The sequence below is a fragment of the Chrysochloris asiatica genome, unplaced genomic scaffold (genome assembly GCF_000296735.1).
Source record: "Chrysochloris asiatica unplaced genomic scaffold, ChrAsi1.0 scaffold00009, whole genome shotgun sequence".
Lineage (NCBI taxonomy): Eukaryota > Metazoa > Chordata > Mammalia > Afrosoricida > Chrysochloridae > Chrysochloris > Chrysochloris asiatica.
The window spans coordinates 17514984-17542033 of NW_006408527.1; the positions used below are offsets into that span (position 1 = coordinate 17514984).

Here is a 27050-nt window from a genome sequence, read left to right on the forward strand (position 1 = left end):
TGGCTTAGACTCTAAAGTGCATTTGACGTTTCCTTTAGCATTTCCCCTAGATTCAGCTTGGAACCTCCACACATCCAAGTTGGGCAAAGCTGTTCCCGGGCAGGGAACCAATAATGGCTGTTTCTTACAGAATCAAGAGTTCCCAGTCCTTGGTCAAGGATTCTCACTACTGGCACCAAACAGTAAAGCCCATCCAGCCTCACTAAGAGCAAAAGAGCTCATCCCCTGAGTCCTAGCATCTTTCAGCAGCGTAGAGGTCCTCTGGAGCTGCACCTGCCTGACAACTCCACTAGAGGGGGCTCTAAGCTCACTTGGACAAGGGTAGGCTTCAGACCTGGGAATACTGGGTTCAGGGGTGAGGAGAAAACAGCCTAAAATGGAATATATGGAAAGGGTGGGAGGATCGGGAGTGATTGATTGGAGAGGCTGAACATGAAAACCAAAATGGGTGGGGGAATGGCAGGGACAGGAAAAAAGAAAACAAGAGGGAAGAACAAAGGAAAGTAGAAAAGAGGAAGAGAAGAAGAAAAATGTGGTAAACAACAGTTAAGCTGGGAAGGAGGCAAAAACAGAAGAGGGCAAAGCAAATTAAAGGAGATACAAGGATTGATAAGAACAAACAGATGGACTAGGAACATCTAGTCCCTTTGGAGAAGGTGCCTGCAGCCCAGAACCACAGTGGACCATAAGCCTGCAGAAAGAAGGCAGGGACAGCCTTCTTTGGGGGTGACACTATCTCAGTTAAGCTTCTTTATGTTGTTAAGTACTGTCAAGTCGGTTCCAACCCTTATCGACCCTGTGTAGAATTTCCGAGGAGCAGCTGGTGAGCTCGAACCACCAACCTTGCAGTTCAAACGGCTTTGAAGTCTGGCACATTAACCCACAGTGCCATACCAAGCTTCCTAATGGCAGTGGTGAAAGAGTTCTTCAAAATGGTCTTTGAACCAGTTGTTGTTGAGTTGACACCAACTCATGACGACCCCACTGCATCTGAGTGGAACTGTACTCCACAGAGCTTTTAATGGCTGATGTTTGGGAAGTAGATTGCCAAGATTTTTTCCCAAGGCACTTCTGAGTCATCTTGACCTTCCAAGCTTTTTATTAGCAACCTAGTGTGTTAACTGTTTGTAGCACCCAGGAACTCTGCTAGTCTTAGGTGTTAATAAACAGATCAGATGCCTCCTGGTAGTCAGGATGAAGCTTTGGGAAGTGGTCTGCAGTTGCATAGTTTGTCTGGAATGTCAGCAGGCTGCATAGGACTCCTCTTGAGATATAATCTCTAGTCAGGACAAGTCACCTTGCTGATGGATTGCTCAATGAGCAGACAGGAGCTGCTCAGTTTGTAGGTCACCAGCTTCCCTGAGATCACATGCCACACTGGGCTGTGCCTCCCCTCAGCTGGCCCCACCCCAGAGAGCCACAGAGCAGACCTACCTCCTTCTGGGGTGGTGAATTCCTTGGTTTCACTGCGAGGCCCATCGCCTCTCCCATTGACCACAACCATCTCCAGTTTGTAGTTACTGTATGGGAAGAGGCGAGCCACCACACCCCGGAGGCGGTCACCAGTAAAGCTGGCCTGCTGCCTCTTCTGAGACACCCACAGGTTCTTCAGCAAGCTGCTCTCCCTCCAGTAGTAGGCCTTCAGGACAGAGGCAGGCTGGTGAGGGGTTGGTCAGGCAGAACTAGGTTAGTTGTTAGTGGTGGTGGAAGTGACTGATCTTCCCTTTGCTGGCTACAGGCTCCAAGTCCCAAATGACCACTTCAGTCCCACACAAGACTGGAGAAAGCAGCCTTAGAGTCCCTGCCCATTAGCCACTGGTAAATGCAAATTTATGTCAAACAAGAAGTAGAATTTTTTTTGTTGTTCCAATCATTTTCTGAATCATGTCACCCCTCTGGGGAATGGATGGATTAGCTAAACTTACATCTCAGCTGCTCCATGATGGGACTTCAAGCTGGGTGATGAGTTACTCAGGGAGTCAGTCAGTGACAGACTATAAATGTGAGCCAAAGGTCCAGGCATGGAAAGCTCTGTTCTGTGCTCAGAGGCCACATCATCTTGAGTTCGATTAGTATGGTTTAGATAGGCAACAGCTAGGAGCTGAAAAGTAGCAGATTACCCCCAGAAGTCTGAACATAGGAAATGGTTGATTATATCCTTTGAAGTCAATGGCTTCCTTTAATAGTGTCTGAAGATCTTTAGGAATGAGGTAGACATGTGTCCAAAGACAGTGATATGTCCAAGTCAGTGGGATGCTAGGCTGCCTGGTGACAGAAGCTTGGATGGGATGGGATTCTGAAGGAAGGCAGAAGTGTAGTAGAAAGCATTTGCATCATGAGGTTTGATCAGCAGGAGTAAGAAGCCACTGGTCTGGTTGACCACATCAGTATCACCCAGACCATCCATGGCAAGGAAAGGACTAAGTCCAGACTTCAGAGGGAACTAGATGGAAGCTTTAGCCAGAAAAATCTTCAGGCAAATAGGTTAGGGCCAACATAACAAGTTAGCCTCCAGCTGTTGGGAAAGAGCTCACTGAAGTGGGTACATCATCTTGCCTTCCTTCCCCTACTTACCAAACTCATTTCTCAAGAAGAGACTCACCCCTCCATTCTTTTCTCCATTTGCTCTTCAGCCAACTCTTGATGATCTCTGAGGTCACAGGACCTGGGTTAGCCCATGGTGATAGTCTCCTTCACTCCATTTTATAAAATGGAGCTACTCATTACATAAGGGTGGAAAGCCTATAGACCCTGAACTTTTCTCCCCCTTTTTCCCACCTCAGGCCACCCTTTCAAAGAGGGACAACTGAACAGCAACTACTCCCCGGCAGGGAGGGCCAGAACTCAGGACCTAGATAACCCATGTGCTGGATAATCCAGGGTTGGCTGTGACAACAGAGAAGGTATTTATACCCTTTTAGTGGCTTTGTCTGTTAGTTGGGACTTTAGAAAACCAGAATTGGGGCAGGCAAGCAGTCCAATGACCATTAGGAGAGGGGAAGGTGCAGCTTAGCAGTTTATCAGTGCTCCCAAAGATACATGCGTGTCCACTCACACACATATTATAATACGCTATGCAATGCCAACCCAAACCCAGCACCCTTCACATGACTTTCTGCTAAGCTAAGAGAATCCACTTATTTGTTGTAGGAAACATCCAGGGCACATTTTTGGAACATTAACCACTCATCATCTTCTTGATGCAACTCTGGATTCAATAAAGCTCCATAGCACCCCTTTCCAAATGCCCCGTGCCTGCTGCGCCCCTGGCCCCGGTTAGTGAGCTGGGTGATTAGGTGGGTCAGGAGTTGGCTTCCTCACTCGGTACTCTCTGAGCTGGCCCTGCACCGTGTCGGAGTAGACGCGGTTCCACTGAAGGCTGATAGCTGTGCTGTTCAGGACGCGGATTTTAACATCAGTGGGTGCGGCCCTGGGATCTGCAATGTGTGGGGACAGAGAGCTGGTTATACAGGCAGGGCTGGTCCCTCTGCTGGCCTGTCCCTCACCCACTCTGTCCACTGAGCACTACACGAGGGCAGGGGCTACATTGACACCATCAGGCTATATAGTTGGAGGAGGGGGAAACTTAGGGCAAGAAGAACTTAGGGCAGTCCAGGTCTCTGCCTATAGGTTTAGGGAAATGACTTGCTGGCAAGTCTCTGTTTGCTGCTGCATCTCATCCCTCCTGCTCTAGGTCCAGGTAGGCTGCTCTGTCTGAAAACTCTCAGTGGGGATCCCTTGTTCTTAGACTTGTGGGTAGATTTTGCTAATAAGAGGCACCAACAGGAGACCCCAGGGTGGGAGGAGAGTAAGGCTGGGTATATATTCTCCTGGCTTCCTCTTTGTTGGACTGCATGTTCACAGAACTGTACTCTTCTACCCAAGGTTCAGTGGGTGGGCCTCTTGCTGGTTTCAGTGACTCATTTGTCCCCTGTCCCTTCAAGGCTTAGTGTGAAGTATAATGCCTTCCTTCTGTTGCTAGCACTAAGGTGTCTCCCCAAACTTGATTGTCTTCCCTCTAACCCTGTCCATATACAAATAGGTACAAATAGTCCTTTTTGAGTCTTTCACCTCTCTCCTAGTCTGAAGAAGCAATGCTGACCCTAAGACTACCTGGAAAGGACGGTCCATTCCCATCCTCAGGACTGATTTTGGTCTTCCTTCTTTCACTTGGCTGCTAAAGCAGTTCTGACTTCTTCCCTCTACTCTATCAGAGCACATCTACAGGGTGGACAGGTACCATGGACAGTGCATGAAGTCCACAGCCAGATGCCCCCACACTTGCCATGTAGGGGATCTCACAGGCTTCATGTCCAGAGTGTCTGCCAACATGAAGGTGAGAAGTGGGGTGGGCAGAAGGGCTTTATGCTCATCTCTCAAGGGGGTCCAGTCTATACATTACCTCTAGGAAATGCGGCCACAGGGCCCCTCACTTCTACTGTCCCTACCCATCACTGTACCAGCATGACCCCTTCTGACGCCGCTCTTCCCCCAGACTCTCCCTCCTACTTCTTCTGATCACATTTCACCTACATGATCACTTCTTAGATCAGGCCAGACTAGACCCAATAGGACATAAATTACTCTGCACCAGGTGGGGACTCCACTGAAGCCCCCACAACCCCAGCCCCATGTTTTGCTTAGCAGCCTCTGGACTGATGTGCTGGGAGCAGGCAGACCACCTTTATCAGAGAAGCCAGGCACATACTTCTACATGCATGTTCAGAATCTTGTTGATTCACCCAGCTTCCAAAGAACTTATCTTTTTACACACCATTAAAAGGGCTTGGAGCAGCACTGGCCAGTGGCTGGCTTGGAGACTGAACACTGTTCCGGTCAGGTCCTCTGTGGACCCTCTGTAGCCCTTACGGCTTCCTTTGGGGAGTCAGAGGGAAGGGGCCTGGTCTGTGCAGGTGCCTAATGATGGCTCTTTGAGACAGAGTCCTGCAGTCTTGTCTTGGTGCTAACATGTCTTAGCAGCAAAGCACCCATCTGAGGATAAGTAGACTTGGGTTCTAATTTCAAGTCTACATGTCCTATAATATTGGACAAAGGTTTTCTTTTTCAGAGTCTCAGTTTTGAAATCTATAAAATAAGAGTATAGGTCTAGGTGATTCCGGTAATAATATTTAGTAATGTGAACTAGTGTTTGCATGATAATATTTCTGCTACTGAGATTGTCAACCGCATTTGTTCTAGGTGTCTGTAGTGGATGGCTTTTTCCTGGGAACTGGCTGTCCTCCCAGGATGTTTGCGGAAATCCTATGACCTAACCCCAAAGTTCCTGGCCTGAGAGAATGGCCTTGTGGAGCCCAGCTGTGAGGGTCCTGGGCAGGCGGGGGCAAGGGTACTCACAATCTTCTCCGGAATAACCAATGACAGTGTCTGGCTCTGGACCCTTCCCAAAGTCATTTTCAGCCTGTACTCGGATCTCATAGGGCACATAGACAGGAGTCTGCCCCACCACATAGCGCGAGCCCCACACTGTGACGTTGTTCCAGCTGTCGCGAGTCTCTCTCCGCCGCCACTTGACGATGTAGCGGAGGTTGGGGCCAAAGGCGGAGGTGGCATTCATGGGCTGAACAGGAGAGACAGAAAGATGGAGACGGTATGCGCCAAAGTTCCCAGACCCACTCATAGCGTGCCCTCTTTTTCTATGTCAAGTACCCTTCTCTGGTCCACCCAACCTTAGCCACCCATCCTGGCAAGACTGGGGACAGCAGGACTCCTTCTCCTGCTGAGTCCCCCAAAAGCTCAGCGTCCAATGAACTCAGCAGTATTTTTGGCACACAGGACCAGTTCCTGATTTCTCTGTATGTTGCTTCTCTCTGTGACAAAGGTTTTCAGTCACACTGACCCCCAGAGCCACTCCCATTTGTAACTGCATAGCAAAGTGAAAGCTTTGTTATCATCAGGACTTTTTTCCTATGGCAGATGCCAAAATAAAACAGAAGATGGATAAGAACAGACATTTCTCTAGCATCCAGAAGGGATGAGTGTGAATTTAGCCCCAGCATGCCTCCTGCCGATGAACCCAAATATCAAAAGCTGACCTCAGGTTACTAAATCCAAGCATCTGTCCTGCCTTTTCACACCAGTGCTAACTCTCTAAGTGGAGGTAATTCTGCTCTTGATTTTATTTCCTGAGGGTCTGGTCCAGGAATCAGTTCCCTGGATGCCTGCATTACAGAGCTGCAGACCAGAAACCCACCCTGTGGAAGTCATGAAGTTAAGGTCCAGGTATTGGTCTGGGCCCAGCCCATTTGGTGCTATTCCGCTCTACCCATGGCTGCTTTGAGACCAGAACCTCAGAGACTCGGATTCCATGAGTTCACACACTGTGTGTTGCTGTGATTCTGGAAGCTATGCCACAGGTATTTTAAATACCAGCAGGGTTATCCATAGGGGACAGGTTTTAGCTGAGTTCCAGATGAAGACAGACTAGGAAGAAGGAGAGACAGAATACTTCTGAATATTTTTAGTCACTAAAAACCTTATGAGTAGTAGTGGAACACTGTCAGTATCAGAATATTGAATACTGAAACATGATGAAGAACACCAGAATATTATTAGCTATAGCGCCGGAAGATGAACCCCTCCGGTTGGAAGGCACTTATAATGTGACTGGGGAGGAGCTGCCTCCTCAAAGTAGAATTGACCGTGAGGATGCGAATGGAGTAAAGACCTCGACTTTCATTTGCTGATGAGGCACAACTCAACATGAAGAGAAACAGCTGCAAACATCCATTAATAATCAGAACATGGAATGTACGAAATAAGAATCTAGGAAAACTGGAAATTGTCAAAAAATGAAATGGAATGCATAAACATTGATATCTTAGGCATTAAGTGAGCTAAAATGGAGTATTATTGGCCATTTTGAATCTGACAATCAATGGTTTACTATGCCAGGAATGATAAATTGAAGCAGAGTAGTGTAGCATTCATCATCAAAAAGAACATATCAAGATCTGTCTTGAAGTACAACATCGTCTGTGATAGGATAACATTCATCTACCTACAAGGAAGACCAGTCAATAACACTATTATTTCAATTTATGCACCAATCACTAAAGCCAGTGAGGATGAAATTGAAGAATTCTATCAGCTTCTTCAATCTGAAATTTATCAAACATGCATCAAGATGTATTGATTAATTACTGGTGATTGGAATGCAAAGGTTGGAAACAAAGAAGAAGGATTAGTAGTTGGAAAATAAGGTCTTGGTGATAGAAACAATGCTGGAGATCACATGATAGAATTCTGCAAGACCAATGACTACTTCATGGCAAATACTTTTTTAAACAACATAAAAGACAACTATACACATGGACCTCACTGGATGGAATACACAGAAATCAAACTGACTACATCTGTGGAAAGAGACAGAAAAGCTCCATACCATCAATCAAAACAAGGCAGGGGCAGACTGTGGAACAGTTCACATGCTAATTCAGGCTACAGCTGAAGAAAATTCAAACAAGTCCACAAGAATCAAAATATTACCTTGAATATATCCCCTCTGAATTTACAGATTATCTGACGAACAAATTTGATGCATTAGACATTAAAGACCAAATACCAGAAGAGTTGTGGGATGATATCAAGAACATCATACAGGAAGGAAGCAAAAAGTCATTAAGAAGACAAGAAAGAAGGAAAAGCCAAAACGGATGTCATAAGACACTCTGAAACTTGCCCTCCAGCAAATGGAAAAAGTGAGGAGGTTTAAGAGCTGAAAAGAAAATTTCAAAGGTCAGCTAGAGAAGACAAAGTAAAATATTATAACAGTATGTGCAAAGACCTGGTATTAGAAAACCAAAAGGGAAGAGCAAACTTAGCATTTCTCAAGCTGAGGGAACTGAAGAAAAAAAGTCAAGCCTTGACTTTCATTATTGAAGGGTTCTATGGGCAAAATATTGAGTGATGCAAAAAATTATCAAAAGAAGCTGGAAGGAATACAGAATCACTGTACCAAAAAGAAATGGTCGATGTTCAACCATTTCAAAAGGTAGCATATGATCAAGAGTCAATAATACTGAAGGAAGAAGTCCAAGGTGCACTGCGGGCATTGGCAAAGAACAAGGCACTGGGAATAGATGAAATACAAGTTGAAATCTTTCAACAAATTGATGCAGCACTGGAGGCATGTACTCATCTATGCCAAGAAATTTGGAAGACAGCTACCTGGTGATTGAATGGAAGAGATCTGTATTTATGCCCATTTCCAAAGAGATTTGAACCAACGAAATGCAGAAATTATCAGACAATATCATTGATTATCCCATGCGAGTAAAGTTTTACTAAAGGTAATACAAAAACGGCTGCAAGCATACACTGACAGGGAACTTCCAGAGCTTCAAGCCAGATTTAGAAGAGGATGTGGAATGAGAGATATTATTGCTGATGTCAGATAGATCTTGGCTAAAAAGCAGAGAATAACAGAAAGATGATGCTTACCTGTGCTTTATTGACTAAGCAAAGGCTTTTGATTGTGTGGATTATGACAAGCTATGGACAACAATGCAAAGAATGAGTAATATGGAACACTTAATTGTGCTGATGAGGAACTGGTATATAGATCAAGAGGCAGCTGTTCGAACAGAACAAGGAAACACTGAATGGCATAAAATTAGGAAAGATATGTGCCAGGGTTGTATTCTTTCACCCTACTTATTCAATCTGTATGCTGAGCAAATAATCAGAGAAGATGGATTATATGAGGGAAAATATGGCATCCAGATTGGAGGACGATTCATTAACCTGTGATAAACAGATGATACAACCTTGCTTGCTGAACGTGAAGAAGACTTAAAATACTTCTTTGATGAAGATCAAAGACCACAGCTTTCAGTATGGGTTGCACCTCAATGTAAAGAAAACAAGCCCTCACCACTGGACCAAAAAACAACATCCATATGAATGGAGAAAAGATTGAAGTTGTCAAAGACTTCATTTTGCTTGAATCAACCATCAACACTCATGGAAGCAGCAGTCAAAAAATCAAATGATGTGTTACATTAGGCAAATCTGTTGGACAAGACCTTTTTAAAGTGTTGAAAAGCAAAGATATGAGGATGTCAGTTTGATGAGTAAGGTGCATCTAACCCAAGCCATGGTATTTTCAATAACCTTATACGCATGTGAAAGTTGGACAGTGAATAAGTAAGATCGTAGAAGAACTGATGCATTTGAGTTATGCTATTGGAGGAGACTGGCAAAGAGGCAGCATCAATGGGCTCAAGTGTGGCAACAATAGTGAGGTTGTCACAGGTTCGGGCAGTGTTTCGTTCTGCTGTGCATAAGGTCGCTATGAGTCAGTAGTGGCTCAATGGCACCTGACAACAATAACAATTGGAGGAGAATACTGAAAGTACCATGAATTGCCAAAAAAGCAAACCAGTATGTGTTGGAAGAAGTACAGCCAGAATGCTCCTTGGAAGCCAGGATGGCCAGATTTTGTCTTTCATACTTCAGACATATTGTCAGAAGGGACCAGTCTCTGGAGAAGGATGTCACGTTTGGTAAAGTGAGTAGCAGATCAGAGAAAAAGAGGAAGACCCCCAGTGAAATGGATTGGCACAGTGGCAGCAGCAATGGACTCATGTGTAGCAACAATTGTGATGCTGGCCCAGGATCGAGCCGTATTTCATTCTACTACGTACAGGGTCATTATGAGTCAGTACTGACTTGATGGCACCTAACAACAACAACTGTGGTCCAGTTCATATATGCACAAATTTATTCCAAACAAAATGTATTTAAATATATCTCTGTTATTAATGAATGGCTGCTGACAAGTTTTCTCAGCAATACATTTGTCTTAAGTCTCATTGTTATTGTTGTTAAGTGCTGTCACGTCAGTTTCAACTCATAGCAACACTGTATATAGGGTTTCTGAGGAGTGGCTGGTGGGTTTGGACAGCCAACCTTTGGCTTAGCAGTCTAGTGCTAATCTTCAGTGCCACACCAGGACGCCTAGAGCCTTAAAAAAAAAAAAAAAAAAAGAGGCCAATAAAAGCAGTGTTATCTGAGGGGATCTGCTGAGCCAATTTAACTCAAGATGCTCAGAAGGTTATGATACCTGTGGTTTTGGATTCCTAAGGGAAAACCTTTATATATTTTTTTGAAGGATACAGGATGACCACAGGGGCTTATTAGGAAGAAGTTTTAAGAAAACAGAAAAGTTGCACCAAGGAAATTTTTCCATCACGCCACTGCACCTGCTCCTAGGGGAAGTTTGTTGGGAAACCTTGCCCCATCCATCCTTCAACCCTGATCTTGTCCCTTCAGACCTCTTTTTGTTCCCTAAAGTAAAGGACATTGAAATTTAACATGATTTGAGTCTTTTCAGGATGCCAAAACAGCTGTGTTGATATGGTATAAATTGAAGAGTGCAGACTTCTTCAGGGAAGGGTTAGAGAGATGGAAACGGCACCTTCAGATGTATAGATGTACATGGAGAATATTTCAAGAAACAAGAGCTTCCTATTTTGATATTTTTGTTTAATAAAGGTTTCTATGATTTTGTAGCAATAATTTTTTTCACTTTCCCTGGTATAACCACATATCTTAATTCTGCTTTGGAAGATGGAGCAAGTGAGCCAACATGCTGATGGGATTTTGTAATCTTGAACCAAAGACAGTCTTTCAAGCCATCTAACTCATTCCCTCACCCAGAACATCTCAGGCTTTCCTTCACCTCAACAACCTCAAAGAAAGGATCCCCAAAGAAGTGTATCTATTTTGCAGGCATTCTCCATGACTGGTGTCAGACTGGCAGTCTATGTTCCTTGGTCACCCTGCTTTGTCTTTCCTCTGGTTCTTAGACTTTTCTCCTGATTGGCTTCTGGATGCTCACCTCAGAGAAGAGTGAGGTTTCTTGGAAAAAGGTGGCCACCAAAACCAACCAGGTAGCTGAAACCACACTGTGGTTGCTGGGGTCTCAGGGATATTAAGGGGAAGAGCCCTCAGGTACACACCACCAGGTGAGCAGGAGCCATGGGGGTGGGGGGTGGTGTTACTGGGAGCGAATCTTACCGTCCACGTGATCTCCATGTTGTTCTTCCTGGTCCCCTCTCCCTTCACGTCCGTGGGATTGGACTCAGGGGCTGGAACCCAATAATGGACACAACAGTTCAAGTCCAATTTGTGCCTCACCAGGGCATGGTAAGCAACCTGTCCTCTCCACTGACAGACCCCTTCTCTACGCTGTCTTTGATCAGAACCTATCTGTTCCCTCTATCCCATATGTGAGGAGCCCTGATGGCCCATGGTTAAGGTGACAGTTCGAACCCACATAGCAGATCTTCAGGAGAAAGATCTAGTGATTTGCTCCTATAAAGATGACAGCCTAGAAACCCCATGGGGGCAGTTCTCCTCTGTCACATGGGTCTGCTATGAGTAGCAGTTGTCTTGAGGGCACCTACAACAATCCCGTATGGAACTGAGTTTGCTTTGTCTTTTTCTCATGTGCATTGCGGGCCTTCCTGTCTAATAAATCCTCTAAAGAAGGACTGATTTCAGATAGCATTTATTATAAGGCATTCACACTGAGACATTAATACCATCAACACAGTGTGGTTTACTGACTTCACGGATTAAGCACTCTATAGGTCTGATATTGGTCTGCTTCAACCTGCCATTCAACAATGGGGGTTTCTTTGTCTTCTATGAGCAGGTGTGAGTTCAAAATTCCAAAAATGACCCACACATGTTAGGAATGAGAATCTGATACAACACTAGATTATATACTTCTGCTATCAATCTTTGCCATCACCCTCCCTTTGAAAGCAGATCATCAGGAATTCTTAGTCATAATATTCATAATAACAATAATGGCAATGAAAATGCACAGAGTGCTGATACATTGTCACATGTAATCCTCACAACAGCCCCATGATACAGATTTCCTTATCTTCTACATAGATGAGGACAAGACTTGGAGACGGTAAATCACTTGCCCAAAGACTGGGAGCTGGGAGAACTCAATGGGAACCCAGGGTGCCTGGTTCTAGAGCCTTCTCTGTTAGCATCAAGTACTCACATGTTCCACTGGTTCGGTAGCGCTCGGAGGGGAGACTGGGGTGGCTGCTCCCAACCTCATTGACAGCAATGACCCGGAACTGATAGTTGACATATGGGGACAGCTGGAGGACAGCTGAGTTAACACTGCCTGGGAATTTGGAATGGTCATGCCAGACCCCTGGTTGGAACTGGTCCTCTTCAAACTGGATGACATAGTCTGAGTGGTTAAGGAAAATGGAGCTGTCTCAGGAAATGAGTTAGCTGTGTTCTTCCTCCTCAGTTCCCAGTAAACTCAGTCAGCTTCCCAAGACACAGAAGGGAAACTGAGGTCTGCATGCATTCTGCAAATAGCCCAGGGCACATATCAAGTGGGAAGCCTTATGCTTTGAGGCTGCTAACATTCCTCTCTTCTAGACTTGGAATGCATGGCCCCTGAACTGACCTGTGATGGGGCTGTTGTTATCATCCCCCGGGATCCAGGTCAACCTCACGCTCCTCTCAGCCAAGTCAGTGAGCTCCAGGTCCCGGGGTCGGTCTGGCCGTCCTGGCAGCAGAAGAACTTATCACGCAGTATTCCGGAGTCAGAGCCTGGCCCAAGCAGGCAGGTCCCTGACAGGCTTAGGGTCAGCCCAGGGAATATCCCTTCCCTCAGGGGCCAAGAAAGAATCAATTCCAGCCCCCTCCCAAAAGAACATCAAAGACTATGGAGGAAGGCATTAGAAAAGATCATGTGGGGAACAGAAAGAATTAGGAACGACCTACCCCATTACTGTAAATATTTTTTCGAGTGCCAACATTAAGAAAAAGCTCCCCTCTCTTTGGATCCAGAGAGGGAGAGGGACTGTGTGCTGAAGACTGGGGGGGGAGGAGGGGAGGGGAATGTAGGGGGTGGGTTTATAGGGTATACCCTTTGGTCAGTTGATGATGCATGGTGGAGATTGGAACCATGGCAATGAAACTATATACGATACAATGAATGTAAAACTAAAGTTCTCTCATGCAAACTATTATATAATTCATAATATAACATTTAAAAAAAAAAAAGCTTCCCTCTTTATTAGACCCATGATGACAACATTTAGGATGCTGGTGAGGACTGTGAAATACTCTCTCAGTTTCCTGTGCTGAGGTTCGGAGGGGCAGGAGCCCAGGAAGGTGTTTGGAATGCGGAGTGAGGGGACAACAGATTAGGGAGGTGGGGGTAGGGGACAGAAAGAGGAGCGAGGCCAGGGAGGCAAATGAGGTTTAGCCTAGAAGTCCAGTGATGGGCAGCAAGATAGAGGAGCTCCCATGACTTCCAAAAAGAGGGGTGGCACCTTTTAGGGACCCCAGTCTTGGCTGGAATTTCTTTAACAAGTATAAATGCCATCTTGCCCTGGGGATAAGGCCATTCATCTACTAAGTGGTGGGAGAGACAAGAACTTTTCCTCATTCTGCCTCCCAGAACCAGTGATTTTCATAATCCGGCGGGTTAATGGAAAGGCTTGGAAGGCGGTCTCACAAGCCCTCGTTTATGTGTGCGTGTAGGTAGGAAACAGGTGTATAGTCATATAGATGTGAGGAGGCTACAAAGAGATGGATCTACTGAAAACTCAAAGTTTAAGTGGGCTTTCCTGACTAGACCTTAAACACTTCCAAGATCAGATGGGGGAAGAAAACAGGGTTACCCCAAGGGCGTGGTGAGCGTGGGCAAAGCTAAGAGATGCAGGTGAGATGGCAAACAAGGGCTTCTGAGCTCAACAGAAGACAATTCAATGTTCCCTGCAAAGGAGCAAGACCCAGAGTAGAGATGGGTTAGGGGTCAAAGGGGTGAACCTGGGATACTTGAAGAAGGTCAAACTTGGCCAACGGTGTGAGGTGTGAGCAGCAGGGGGAAGGGAGTGTCACAGAGGAAACTACAAGGCACATCCTTGCCTTCAACACCTCCCTCCTAGACAGCACCCTTTCGGGTCGGTCTGTGATTAGTACCAATTACCTTTGGGTAGAGCAGCCAAACGGTTAGTTGGAGTGGTCTGATCAGCTGCAAAGGTAAGACAGGTTATAACCAGGTTAGCGGGTATCCAGGGTTACAGGTGTTCTGTGAGAATGGGACTAGATAGCCGAAGTTTCAACAACTGCCCCTGGGCAGAGGGGTTCCATGTATGGCTTTACCCTCCTCCCAGGGAGAGTTCCCCCCATCCCTCATAGATGTCATCTTGTGTTTTTTGCCATAATTGGCAGCAGAGTCTGTTTTCTTTCCATGCCAACTTTAGTCTCTGGGCTCACTGCTATGGGCTGAGAGGATCAATACCAGGGAAGCAGGTGCCCAGGGAGAAGATCGAGGGAGGAGGAGACAGCTGCAGAACTGCTTCCTTGGAAAGCAGGGTTACCTTCCTCTTAGCTGGTGATGATTTAGTACAAGGAGGCTTCAAAAAGTTCGTGGAAGAATTTCATTCTCTTTTAATTCAATTTTTTCACGAACTTTTTGAAACCTCCTGGTATTTACCACCAGGCCTGGATACCGGGGTGAGAAAAGATAGGGGTGAACTTGCTGAACATACAGCACAGTGTGACTTCCCATCACAAGCCAGGGGCAGGTGGGAGAGGGAGCTGGGCTAGCAGAGGTTGGAAGGACAATGGAAGGACACGTATAAACTCAGTTTTGCTTTAATTAGGAACAGTTTTAATGGACTTAGTGCTACTGCGTTAGTTGTAAAGGAAATGATCACAACAAGAAATCCCTCCCCACCTTCTCTCTATTAATCAGGTACTTTTCAGCTGAGGATTTGGAAATAAGCACTGACCCACAAGGTTGGTTTGAACCGCAATGGCGGTGGTTCAAACCCACCAGTTGCTCCTCGGAAACCCTAAACAGGGTCTTTATGAGTCAGAAGAGACTGGGTGACACTTAACTACAGCAACAACAATAATAACATTATCCAATTTAGGAGGAAACCTGTCCTGAGGAGTTTGTTCTGAAAGAGGCAGCCCCCTGACCCTTAGATCAAAGGGCAAGCGCTCACCATTTCACATGGGCCTGCTGACCACAGGATGGTCCTTGGAACCATCCAGACCCTCTGTTCTCTGGCTTTAGGGTGGGCCACGGGAGGGAGGTCAGTGCCGGTCGGCACAGCGGCAGTTACCTAGCACGGTGAGGTAGGCCTTGGCTAGGTCCTGGTCCAGCTCAGTGCTGGCAACACATGTGTAGCTGCCCTGGTCTCGCTCTGCCACACCAAAGATTGTCAGGGAGTCGTCTTCTTTCTTCATCCTGCAAAGGCACCAGTGTGGGGTGGGGTCAGTGGTGACATGTGGGAAAGGGTTGGTGGTGACATGTGGGGAAGGGGTGGAAGGCTAAGCCGGGACATGAGAACCATTCAGTGCTCGGAGAGGCCAAGGACTTCACCGTCACCTTGAGCACTTGAGGTGTTTCATGAAGGGGGAAGAAAGTGGGTTGGGGATAAAGTGGTCCAGAACTCGGTCCACTGCCCTCAGACTCTGCACTGTATCTCAGTGCCTTTCTTATGCTGTGCACCCCTCCCAAAGTAGGGTACCATTGTCCCTTCTGCTCCCTCACAAGTCGAACGGTCTCCTCCTCTGCCCCCATTTCCAGCTGTCTCCAGTCCAGTTGTGTGTCTGGGTGTTTCTGGACTGTCCCCACAGAGGGTGGAAGGCATCAGAGCAGGGAGGGACTACAAAGCTGTGGGCACCAGTGGAGGACCAGCATGCCTGCTCCCAACCCCAGGGCACAGCCCCTGCAAACAGTCAGCATGGTCACTGCATGCAGCTGGTGACTCTGCCCAACCTGTCCCTGAGGAGGAAGTGGGTACAGCCAAGAGTAGATCAGAGGCTCTCAACCCTGACTGCCCATCACAAATACCCGGGGGGAACCTAGTACCTGGGCTCTACCCCAACACTAATGAGATATGAATGAGGAGGAGGAGCAAGGGGGCCAAACCAAACTAAACCACTGCTGTCAAGGCAATTCCAACCCTTAGCGACCCTAGAGGACAGAACAAACTGCCTCACAGGATTCCTGAGTCGTCATGTGGCACTGTAGGATAAGCACTGGACTGTTAACTGCAAGGTTAGTGGTTCAAACCCACCAGTTTCTCCTCGGAAATCCTATACAGGGTCGCTGTGAGTCAGAACCGACTTTATGGCACTAAACAGTAATCTTTACAGGAGCAGACTGCCTCATGTTTCTCCCATGAAGCAGCTGGTGGATTCAAAGCCAGCACTTAACCCACTGTGACACCAGGGCTCCTTAGAAGAGGGACAGGCATGGGTATGTTTAAAAGCTCCCTAGGTGATTTCAGAGAGCAACCAGAGGTGGGAAGCATCACCACCTATAACAATTTTGAGAGGCCAGCACGCAGAGATGGTTCTGGGCAGCCCTGCCCTCTACTGGCTAAGGGGAGAACTGCAGGCATGGATGCAAGGTTGGGAAGCTAACTTTAGGATGCAGTGTGGACCAAGAGGGGATCAAGAGAAAGGGAGAAGGAAAAGAGAAGAACGGAAACCTGTTTCCAACATAGAGTGGCTCGTCGTCCTTCAGCCAATAGACAGTGAGTTTCAGGGACGGGTCGTGCTTCACTCGACATTCCAGCTGCACTGTGGTACCCCTCTTGACCACCTGATCCTCAGGCATCCGGTAGATCCTAGTGGGGTCTAAGGGGAGGTTCAAGGTCCCTTCACTGACTCATTCTCTGTTCACCATCCCATGTGGTCCCACAGTGTGACATCCATACCCTGGAAGCCTGGGGCCAACCATGGAAGGTGGCAGGAACAGTATCAGTCATACGAATGGAAGGGAGTCCTGGTGTGGGTATTTCAAATATAAATCATCCAGACGTCCTATCTGCCTGGCTCCCGACTCTAAGCTGTATCTTCTTGGGTGGCAATGGGGATTTGGGATGGGTAGCAGGTTTCCCTTCGTATTCCATATTGACCAGGCTGATTAGAAAATGATTTGGTGTTTCCAGCCCCAGGTCAGCTGGGAGCCTTGGGGAGGTATGCAGATGCACAGGATTAAACATGAGAGGTGGAAGATTTTCTGATGTCTGTGGCATGTGGATGGTTTCAAGGAGACGGTATTCTTAGCCCACACCACACTTCTACCTGAGAACAGGGCCCCTTACCTTTGACCTCCAGGCGGACCTGGTTTTCAGCTTTGCCCAGGATGTTGGTGGCAACACAGGTATAGATGCCTTGGTCCTCTTTGCGGATCATCTTAATTTCCAGACTGCCATTCTCATAGACATGGTAGCTGCCACCATCCAAGTTGCTCCCCTGCCCATTCTTAAACCTCACAACAGAGCAGTGAGACACAGAGCATAATAATGAGAAAGGACCAGCCCGGGGGAGCGAGCGTGGCCACCTCATGACAGAGCCTCCTGCCGCCAACCACTGGGTGACTCTGGCCGTCACTGTCCCTCTCTGAGCCTCAGTTTCCTCCTCTGTACAATGAGGGGTTGACCCAAAGGATCTGCCAAGGTCCTTCCAGCTTAGACCCTTGAAAGACCCCCTCCCCCTAAATCAAATGAGTTGCTGTCAAGTCAACTCTGACTCATGGCAACCCCGTGTGATGCCAAGTAAAACAGCACTCCATTTAAGTTTTCACGGCTGGATCTTTTGAAAGTAGGTCACTAGGTCATTCTTCCAAGGCACCTCCGGGTGTGTATGAATTGTCAACTTTTCAGTCGGTAGTTGAGTGCTTAACTGTACATGCCACCCAGTTCCTGGGTCTTGACAAATATTATGAGTCAGTAAAGGCATAAGAAGGATGAGACAAATACCCCTTGCTGGAGAGAGCCTGGTTTCTGGAACTTACCATCGGAGTGTGGGAATGGGGGACCCAAAGAATGGGCAGTCCAGTCGTGTCCGGTTGTAAAGAATCACCCTAATGAGTTGGTTCCGGGGTGACAGCATCCGAGGCGGCACATCTGAAATTCCCAGAGAACCAATCTTGAGCCTCCATTTCTTCCCTCTCAGTTTTATCTGCACATACAGGCACCAAGATACCTTCCCCTACACACTTGCTCCTTTGAGAACCCTCTCAGGATTAGGTGAGCAAATTTATCCCTCTGCCTTCAACCTACCCTACAAAGCTTTTACAAAGAGTTTCCCCAAAGTATGCAATAGGTTCTGCACTTGCCCCTCCACTAAGACATCTCCTAACTACCCATTCCCATCATCCTCTCCCTACTGAATGAATGCAGCAAATATAACTCAGAACCACTTACTATCCTGAGATCCAGGGACACTCAACCAGAGAGAAGACTCATCCATTTCCTCTCATCAGGAAAGCGGGGAGACAAAGATGGACTCTATACATACAGCTCTTTGAATTTTAAGTCCTCCCACAAGGCTCATCTTCAAGTCTCCATGCTACCTCCATCCCACCACTCCGTTGTCTCTACCTAGCCTGGCTAATCTCCCAAAGAACAAAGTGGGTCCCAGGATAGAACTAAGCCCATGGAGGTATACTCACCAAGCACACTGACAAAGGCATTGGCCAGTAGGTAGCCATGCTCATTGGAGGTGTTGCACTGGTACACAGCCCTGCTGCTGATCTGGGTGTCACGGAAGATGATGGTATCCCCAGCCACCTCACGGTTGGGGTTGGGTGGTGCAGCTACAGATAGAGATGAGATGCTCCTCGTGAGAAACGGGGAGGACAGAGTGAAGAGCATTTGGGACACTGACCAAGCTCCTTGGTATGATCAGGGTGCTGTGAAGGAACTACTGAAGTAGGAGGGTGGTTCCCGGAAGACCTGGCTTCTAGCTCCACCACTTCCTAACTGTGTGCCCTTGAGGCCTATTGCCCACCTTTCAGAGTCTATTTCTCCATCTCTCCAATGGAACCAGACTTACAGCTTGATCTATGTAACAGTTGGGCTGGGGTGCTGAGAGAATACATATTTGAAAACAGAAAGGAGCTTAAATTTTAACAATATCTCTTTACTTTTGTTGTTAAGTGCCATCGAGTCAGTTCTGACTCACAGCGATCCTATGCACAACAGAATGAAACACTGCCTGGTCCTGCACAATCCTCACAATTGTTATGTTTGAGCCCAATGCTTTTGCCACTATGTCAATCCATCTCATTGTGGAGGATGGTGTCTGCTTCTTTTTCGATGACCCTCCATTATACCAAGCATAATGTCCTTCTCTAGGGATTTTGTCCCTTCTGATAACATGTCCAAAGTATGAGAGACAAAGTCTGGCCATTCTAACTTCTAAGCACATTCTGGCTGCACTTCTTCCAACAGAGTTTTGTTTGTTCTTTTGGCAGTCTATGGAACTTTTAATATTCTTCCCCGACACCATAAAACAAATGCATCAGTTCTTCTAAGGTCTTCCTTATTCATTGTCCAACTTCACAAGCATACGAGGCAAATGAAAATACCATGGCTTGGATCAGGCATACCTTAGTCCTTAAACCACTATCTGTGCTCTTAAACACTTGAAAGAGGTCTTGTGCAGCAAATTTTCCTAGTGCAATATGTTGTTTACTTTCTTAGTTACAATATGTTGATTATGTAACAAAGTAAAATGATACCTTTGATAGCTTCAATCTTGTCTCCATTACCATGATGTTACTGGTCTAGTTGTGATGATTTTTGCTTTCTTTACATTGAGGTGCAATCCACACTAAAGGCTGTGGTCTCTGGTTGTCATAAGTATTTAAAGTCCTTTTTGCTTCCAGCAAGCAAGATTGTATCATCTGCATATCGCAGGTTGTCAATGAGTCTGCCCCCATTCACTTATTAGCACTATGTAATCTCTCTAAGCTTCAGTTTCCTTATGTGCATAGATAGAGTCAGGATAATATGTTACCTCATGGGGTTTTTATGAGGATGATATGAGATTTTGTACATGTAAAAAGTGATTAGCAAAGAGCTCAGAACATAATAATAACATGCATTACAATAATAACTGCTATTATTATTTTAATTCAATGTACATACACTGAAATGTTTTGAAAAAGAGTGATATACAAATGGAAGAGACCTGCCACCTTCCCATCTTCTGTGCATTCTCCAAACATCCCCAAAGTAAAACCCATAAGGCAACTCCTGTTGAAAATGGAAAGAATCCTTTTATTAGCCAAAGTTACCCTGGTCTTCCCAAGAAGTATATGCTAGTTAGTGAGACAACGACTTCCTCTCACCGTTCTCTCCTTACTGCTGGCCTAGGACAAGGAGAAGTGAGATTGAGGTATAGACGGGACTGGGGCAAATCAATAAATCCCTCTGGGCCTCATTTCCTTCATCTGTAACATGGGGAAAATCACTCCCATTTTCCCCGGCTCTTAGGAGAACTATCTTAAGAGAACGATAATGAGCTACAGAAATAAGTTTTCTAGAATTGTAAAGAACTGAACTTGTACTGTTTTTAACCGTTAGAAGGTGACTTTGCTCTGTGAAATGCTGAAGTAGGAATGGAAGTTGTAGTTTGTGGAGCCCACTAACTCATCCAGGATCACTCAGACCTACAGGCAATTCAGGAGAAGCAGAACCCGGGAGTCTGGCCTCCTGGGCACCACTCTACTGATAGCAGTTCTGAGCCCAGAACTGGGGAATCAGCAGAAGGTAAATGAAGATGAAGTCAGCATCCTTATCATCCTTCCTAGAGTCTCTGCTCAGCAAAAAGGCACAGAGAAAGGCAATGCCAGCAATTTCAACATTTCCTTGTCCTGCACTTATCATGGAACCAACCTTCTTCCCTCTCACTTCCATTAAGTGCTCCTTGGGGAAGGTGACAAGTGAGTTGAAATCTGAATTACCTTAATGTTGATGTAGCATTTGGAGCTTTCTGCCTGCTCTATCCTCAGAGTGCTATTAGGATGGGAGACCCATCAAAGGCAGAAGTGTCCACATCTCTGCATGGATCTGTAAAGATCCCAAACACCAACCAAACCCACTGCCATCCTGTTGATTCTGACTCACAGCGACCCTACAGTGCAGAGGAGAACTACCCCATAGGGTTCCCAAGGCTGTAAATTTTTACAGAAACTGACTGCCACATCTTGCCTCCTACGGAGCTACTTGTGGTTCGAACCATCTGTTAGCAGATGACTGCTTAACCACCATGCTACCAAGGCTCCTTCGGCATGTATCCAGGAGGGCAATATTTCCTGAGGAAACTGAATGTTTAATACTAGAAACTACAGGGCTGTGAAATTCTACACAACCCACAGCTTCACCATTTAGCAGCTGTATATTCTTGGGCAATTCACTGTCCCATAAGAGCCTTGCTTCTTCCTTATAAGCAACTGAGATGAAAGAGATAGTATGATACAGCACCTAGTACAATTCACACAGTGAATGTCTTCAGTCTCACCCTTGGCTCTGTTTGTTTCTCTACCTCTCTATCACTCTACCTGCTTCTATCGGTTGCTGTTCTTGAGTTAGATTCTGTGTTCTCTTCATCTGCTTTTTGTCCCATTTAATCAATATGACTAATTACAATGGCCAGACATGTTCAAAAGTAAAGGAAACTGGAGGGAATATGATGTGAACATATGGCTAAGACCTCTGGCCTTGGGGGGTCACCTATCCCACCCATATAGGCAGGACTGAATCTTCCCAAAGTCTGTACACACTCAATAACTGCACTATTACATCTCTGCTCTCATGGGAAAGTTCTTCCTCATACCTAACCACAATCTTTCATATTGTTGCAAAACTCTGCCTCTTATTTTGTCCTCAGCACAGTGGAACTTGGGTAACCAATGGCAATGGGGTACTGACCTTTCCTCTACCTTTTAAAAGCCCCAGTCATCACTCAGAGCCCTAAACTGAATCTGCAGTTTGGCCAGAACCCCAGAAGTGAATGAGCAGAAAACAGAGATTTAATAAAAAATAAAAAAAACCCTAAGAAAGCAGAAACCCCGAAACAAGAGTGGCTCTCTCTCAGCAAGAGGATGGTCTCCTGTGTCTTCAGAAATCCTAAGAGATGGGCTGCTCTGAGCTACTCTTTCCCTCCACCTTTGGTAAAACCCGGGCTGGCTCACAGTGGTGGGAGTCTGGTGTTTTTGATGAGCAAGAGGTTGGTGGGATAACAGCTCAGTACTTACATTGCAAAGGTTCCCCATTCACCATCCACTGGACAGTGGGCTTGGGATTCCCATTGGCTCGACACACAAGCCTCCCATCCTCACCAGGAGCCAGAATGAGGTTCTTGGGTTCATCCAGCCAGTAAGGAGCAGCTACAAGTCAAGGACAGGTACAGGCAGGGGAGTTAGATGGCAATGAGCAGGTAGACGAAACCCAACGGGCTCCTCTAGTAAGGCAGGAGCCCCAGGTCCCAGCACCAGGAGATCGCCACCTGTCCCATAGGCTCATCCTCACCGACCCCTTGGTCCAGTCTGTACTGGGTCAGTGTGACAGCACAGTTGATGATGTGGCTACTTCAAGTTCACAGGGCATTTGCTCCAAACTCAGGCTGTTCATTAGAATCCCCTGCAGAGCTTTTTAAAAAATGCAGACACTAGAGCCCAGTCTTAGCCTTCTTAATCTGGATTCTCCAGGGAAGGCCTGGGTGGCTGATGATTTAAAGGTGCATAAGTGTGGCTAATGTGCATGGAGGTTTCAAACCACTTCCATGGCTGGTGGTAAGGTGGGCACTTTGTTGGGCCCCCTGGATTTCCCAGGAATCCCCTAGATTCTGTTGCTCGGCAACAACAGATCATCTTTTTGACTGAATGCTGGCTGGCCACCCCCGTCAATTGTTTGCAAAATTTTGTGAATGTATGGGCAAGTGCTCTTGTAGCGTAGTGGTTATGAATCGGGCTGCGAACCTTAAGGTCAGCGGTTCGAAACTACCAGCCACTCCGTGGGAGAAAGATGAGGCTTTCCACTCCTGTAAAGATTTACACCCTCGGAAACCCTGTACAGGGTCGCTATGGGTTGGAACCGACTCGAAGGCACTTAACAACAACAACAACAACAATGGGCAAGTGCACTGTTCTGAGATCCTTGACCTTTGGATCAGATTCTCATAGAACTCCATACTCCAAATCAAGGGTGAAGGACCAGCTGGTTTAAGAGTGGTGCTGAAACCAAAGTCATGAGATCAACTGGCTGGATGCTCAAAAAATGCTCCTTCTGTGGTTTTGGACTTCACCATTTCAGTCATCCATGCCGTCCCAGGTTGAGAAGTGACTTGTGCTCCCATAAAGGTGAGACATCTATTGCCTGGGACAGCTGGCCAGGCATCTTTGTATTTGCAGGAGGAAGTCATTAAAAAAATATAATGTCCCCACTCTCTAAAGAGGAACAGAGCATCAAACACACAAACATAGTACAGGGCTAGGACGACACACTATGAATGGGAATTCACAATGAAAGAAACAAAGGAGATCTAAATGGCCACAGGAGGAAATTCACCCGGGCACAAAGGAAAATTGGTCAGTGACTGGGGTGGATCTCCTGCCCTTAGTCCTCCCTTCCTTCTTCCCTTCAGTCTTTCTCTCTCTCACACACAACTGTGACACCATCTGAGGAAGGTCATGGTTGCTACTAACTAGTGTGTTGGCAGGTTCCCCACTTATGCCAGTGTCCAGTCATCCTAAGAAGGAAGAGGTGGTCACAGAATTTGGTGGGTGGCAAAATAATCATAATGAGAAATACACACAACGTACCCTTTACTCTCACCGAGATCGTGTGCCGGATGCTGCCCATCTTGTTGGAGGCCAGGCAGAAATACTCCCCAGAGTCCTCCTCGGAGACATTGGTAATGCGCAGAGCCTTGTTAAAGTTCTCAAACTTGGCCTTGTGCGATGGGAGGTCCCCACCTTTCTTATACCATGCGATGTCTGGTGTTGGGCTAGGAGGGAGATAAAGCAAGCAACAAAAGACTTATCACTAAGTGTGGCCCTGTTAATGCTTCCTTGGAGTCTGGAATGCCCAGTCTCTCAAAGTATACTTGGGCCCAGGAGAATTCCTGCACTCCAACAGCTGATCTTTGCTACACAGAAGGGGATTGAGGACCACAGGGAGCCTGGGGTCACACAGCATTCTCATACACATACAAGATTTCTAACACATCATTGGGCAAAACAGGAGATGGCAAGAATGTAAGGGAGATGCTCTAATCCACCAGGGCTGTACTGATTGTTGTTTGTGGCTGTTAGCTGGTTCAGACCCTTGGTGATCCTATGTGTGCAGAGTACAACTGCTCCATAGGGTTTTCAAGGCTATGACCTTACGTAAGCAGATCACAAAGCTGACTTCTGAGGTGCCTCTGGATGGGTTTGAACCGCCCACCTCTAGCTACACCACTCAGGGTGTCTTCACTACTGGTATGGCCCCTAAATGTGGCAAAAAAATGTGGCAGACAGCCCCCACCCTAGTGTCCTAGAGAGTGGCCCAAGGAGAGGGGGCAGCCTGTACATACACCCCGGAAGCAATGCACTCCAGCAGAAGGTCCATGCCACGAAGCACCATCTGACTGCTCACAGTGCCCTGGGGATACATGAAGCTGGGTGTTCTTTCTGCAACTCCTCGGGCTGAAAGACGACAGAACAAGCACCTCAGTCTCCTCCCCAGAGAGGGCTGACCCAGCGAAGCTAAAACTGTCAGGCTGGAGAGAAATGTCATCATGCCCCTTGAGTGTTCTCAGAGGCCCTCAGCCCTGGGCCCACCCACTTGAAACCCCCACCCCCCTCCCCAGCTGGTATGGGCATCATTAAGAGAGGTGTTAGGAAGCTCAGGGCTCCTGGGCCCAACCAGCATGTGAGCTCTATGTTCCCAAAGAATCTGCCAAGAGGAGCCCAGCTTCCCTCGAGTATAGCAAACCTCTCTGTCCTACCAGCTGGGGAAGGGGTATCTGAGTAGTAAGGGGTCCACTCCCTGAACATCTGGGAGGCCAATGTGGGGGGCCCCAGTACAGGCCATCTCCGCAGCAGTCCTTCTGCCTCCTCCCCTCCTCCCCCAGACAGGGATGTGGAAGAAAGAGAAGGCATGGGACCACAGGACAGACAGCCTGCTTTTTGGGACCCTGGAGAGAAGGAGCTGGGATGAAGCCACAAAGACCCAGATGAACAGTCAGAGATGCGAGGAGGGTTATTAATGGTTTAGCAAAGACATAGAGAGAATTAATGAGCAGAGATGACAGGAAATCACTCTGGGGCCAAGACCACTCTGCCTCCTCACTAATGACTTTGGAAGGGGGCTGGGGAGGAGGGTGTTAATTGGATGTGAGATTCTGAGAGTGGAAAGTGAGAGGAAGAATGACAGCCAAGATGAAAGAGGTGATTTACAATTCAACTAGGCTGCTTACAAGTCCCCAATCTGGATTCAATGAAATGAATGCAGCATGAAAAGCCAGGAGGCTCCCAGAGACTGGCATTGTCAGGGCGGTGCGTTAACTCCCTGTTGAAGGGGTCATGAAAGTGGATCCCAATTGCTTAAGCCTCACCTGTCTCCCAGAGCTCTTTGCAAAGTTCTGTGGAAATAGATGTGCGGGCAAGTAAAAGGAAAAGGAGAAGAACAAGGAGTTTTCATGGGGAACCCCAGCGCAAGGGAGAAACTAGTGGAGGCGCCTTATGGCCCAAAGGTGTATGGGTTGTAAACAAGAGTTAAAAATAAAAAAGATTAAAAAAAACAAAAACCATCCTGAGCTTGCCCTTGGGTTTAGTGGGGTTTTGACTCCGCTGGAGAAGTGAGAGATGGATGGGAGGCAGAGCTGTTAGGAGTGGTGGTGGTGGTGGTGGTGGTGTATTCTCAGAGAAGCCTGGAGGGAGTGAGAACAAAGGCATTTCTCCAGGGATGGAATTGGTGCTGGTGGAATGACCACCAAGAGGCAGTGGCAACTCTCCGCCCATGTCATCATGAGTGTTTTCAATTAAAAAACCAAAGGTGCTTGTTGAGTGAGCTAGCGGCTGGCTGGAACAGCAGGGCTCCAGTCCTTTGGGCTCTCAACTTCTCCTCTATTTGCTATTGGGGTACTGTATCTCAAAGAGTTAGCTTCTGTGCAATTCTTTTTCAGGGAAAGAAATGCTGAACGACATGCGTTTTTCTACTTCAGAGGTAAAGGGGCTACTGGCACCATACAAGGTACATGGCAGGTGATGAACGAATGTTTGCAGGGTGAACAAATAAAAGGAAAAGAGAGGACCTAAAAAAGGCATCAGTTTACCCCACGTTGTCTCTCCTCTGCAGATGTCCTAGCTTTCCCCTCAGTACACACATATACAACAGAGGCTTCTGAAGGGTTAGTTCATTATATGGTTAATCGGTTACCAACTATATCTAGAGCTTTTGTAGCATCCTGTCTTCAGTACCAAGGACACCTGACACCTGAGAGCAGCATCATCTCACCCATCACCACGGAGTTACCCCAACAGTCAAGACAGTACACAGTCAAGGGCAACATGAAGAAAAGGGGATTTCAGGGTAGGAAGCTCCTGAGTCAGGCTGATGAGTCTGTCCAAAGCTGGGAACCCTAGGATCACGTGGAAGAGGTCCTAGTGCAGTTGGCATACTCTTTCCATGCAGGGACAAGCTGTGTAGAAACCGATGTGACCCTGTGGACATTTAATTCACACCATGGCATGCAGTACCACAAGCACATATGGTCAGCAAAGCATTACGGATGGGAAGGAGGAAAATTTAGCACAAAGTCCTGCTGAAGGTGCCTTGATAAGCTTGAAAAAGGTCACAGCAATATTTCACTTGTATGATGTGTGTTAGCAACCATAGGATTATCCCACAGGAGAAGACATACTGGAAACCAGGCAAAACTCATAAAAAGGGACCAATCCCTGGAGTTGATTCCGACTCATAGCCACCCTATAGGGCAGAATAGGGCTGTCCCGTAGGATTTCCAAGGCTATCGTCTTTAAGGAGCACAGTGCTTCTATAGGATAAGCACTGGACTGCGAACCACAAGGTCTGTGGTTCAAGCCCACCGGGTGCTTTGTGGGAGAAAGATTAGGCTTTCCGCTCCCACAAAGACCTACAGCCTTGGAAACCCATCACTGAGTTGGAACCAACTCAACAGCACTTAACACAAACGTTTATGGAAGCAGATTGCCA

The 27050-nt window shown here is 46.8% G+C and overlaps 1 protein-coding gene across 3 annotated transcripts in view; it reads right to left on the reverse strand.

Annotated features, from left to right (window-relative positions):
- The window catches only part of NFASC (neurofascin), a 295966-nt gene that overhangs the window by 27430 nt on the left and 241486 nt on the right, over positions 1-27050 (reverse strand). For 2 of the 3 annotated variants that reach the window (XM_006834091.1, XM_006834090.1), the window contains exons 7-21: positions 24409-24520; positions 23654-23838; positions 22088-22219; positions 18497-18640; positions 17837-17948; positions 17145-17311; positions 16527-16674; positions 15150-15274; positions 14003-14047; positions 12470-12571; positions 12047-12244; positions 11041-11111; positions 5356-5578; positions 3322-3437; positions 1435-1639 (exon numbers count right to left, since the gene is read on the reverse strand). In XM_006834091.1, the coding sequence (XP_006834154.1) occupies positions 1435-1639; positions 3322-3437; positions 5356-5578; positions 11041-11111; positions 12047-12244; positions 12470-12571; positions 14003-14047; positions 15150-15274; positions 16527-16674; positions 17145-17311; positions 17837-17948; positions 18497-18640; positions 22088-22219; positions 23654-23838; positions 24409-24520 (2085 nt within the window). Of the gene's footprint in view, positions 1-1434; positions 1640-3321; positions 3438-5355; positions 5579-11040; positions 11112-12046; positions 12245-12469; positions 12572-14002; positions 14048-14950; positions 15275-16526; positions 16675-17144; positions 17312-17836; positions 17949-18496; positions 18641-22087; positions 22220-23653; positions 23839-24408; positions 24521-27050 lie in introns of those variants that run through there. The other variant, XM_006834092.1, reaches the window with a different exon arrangement.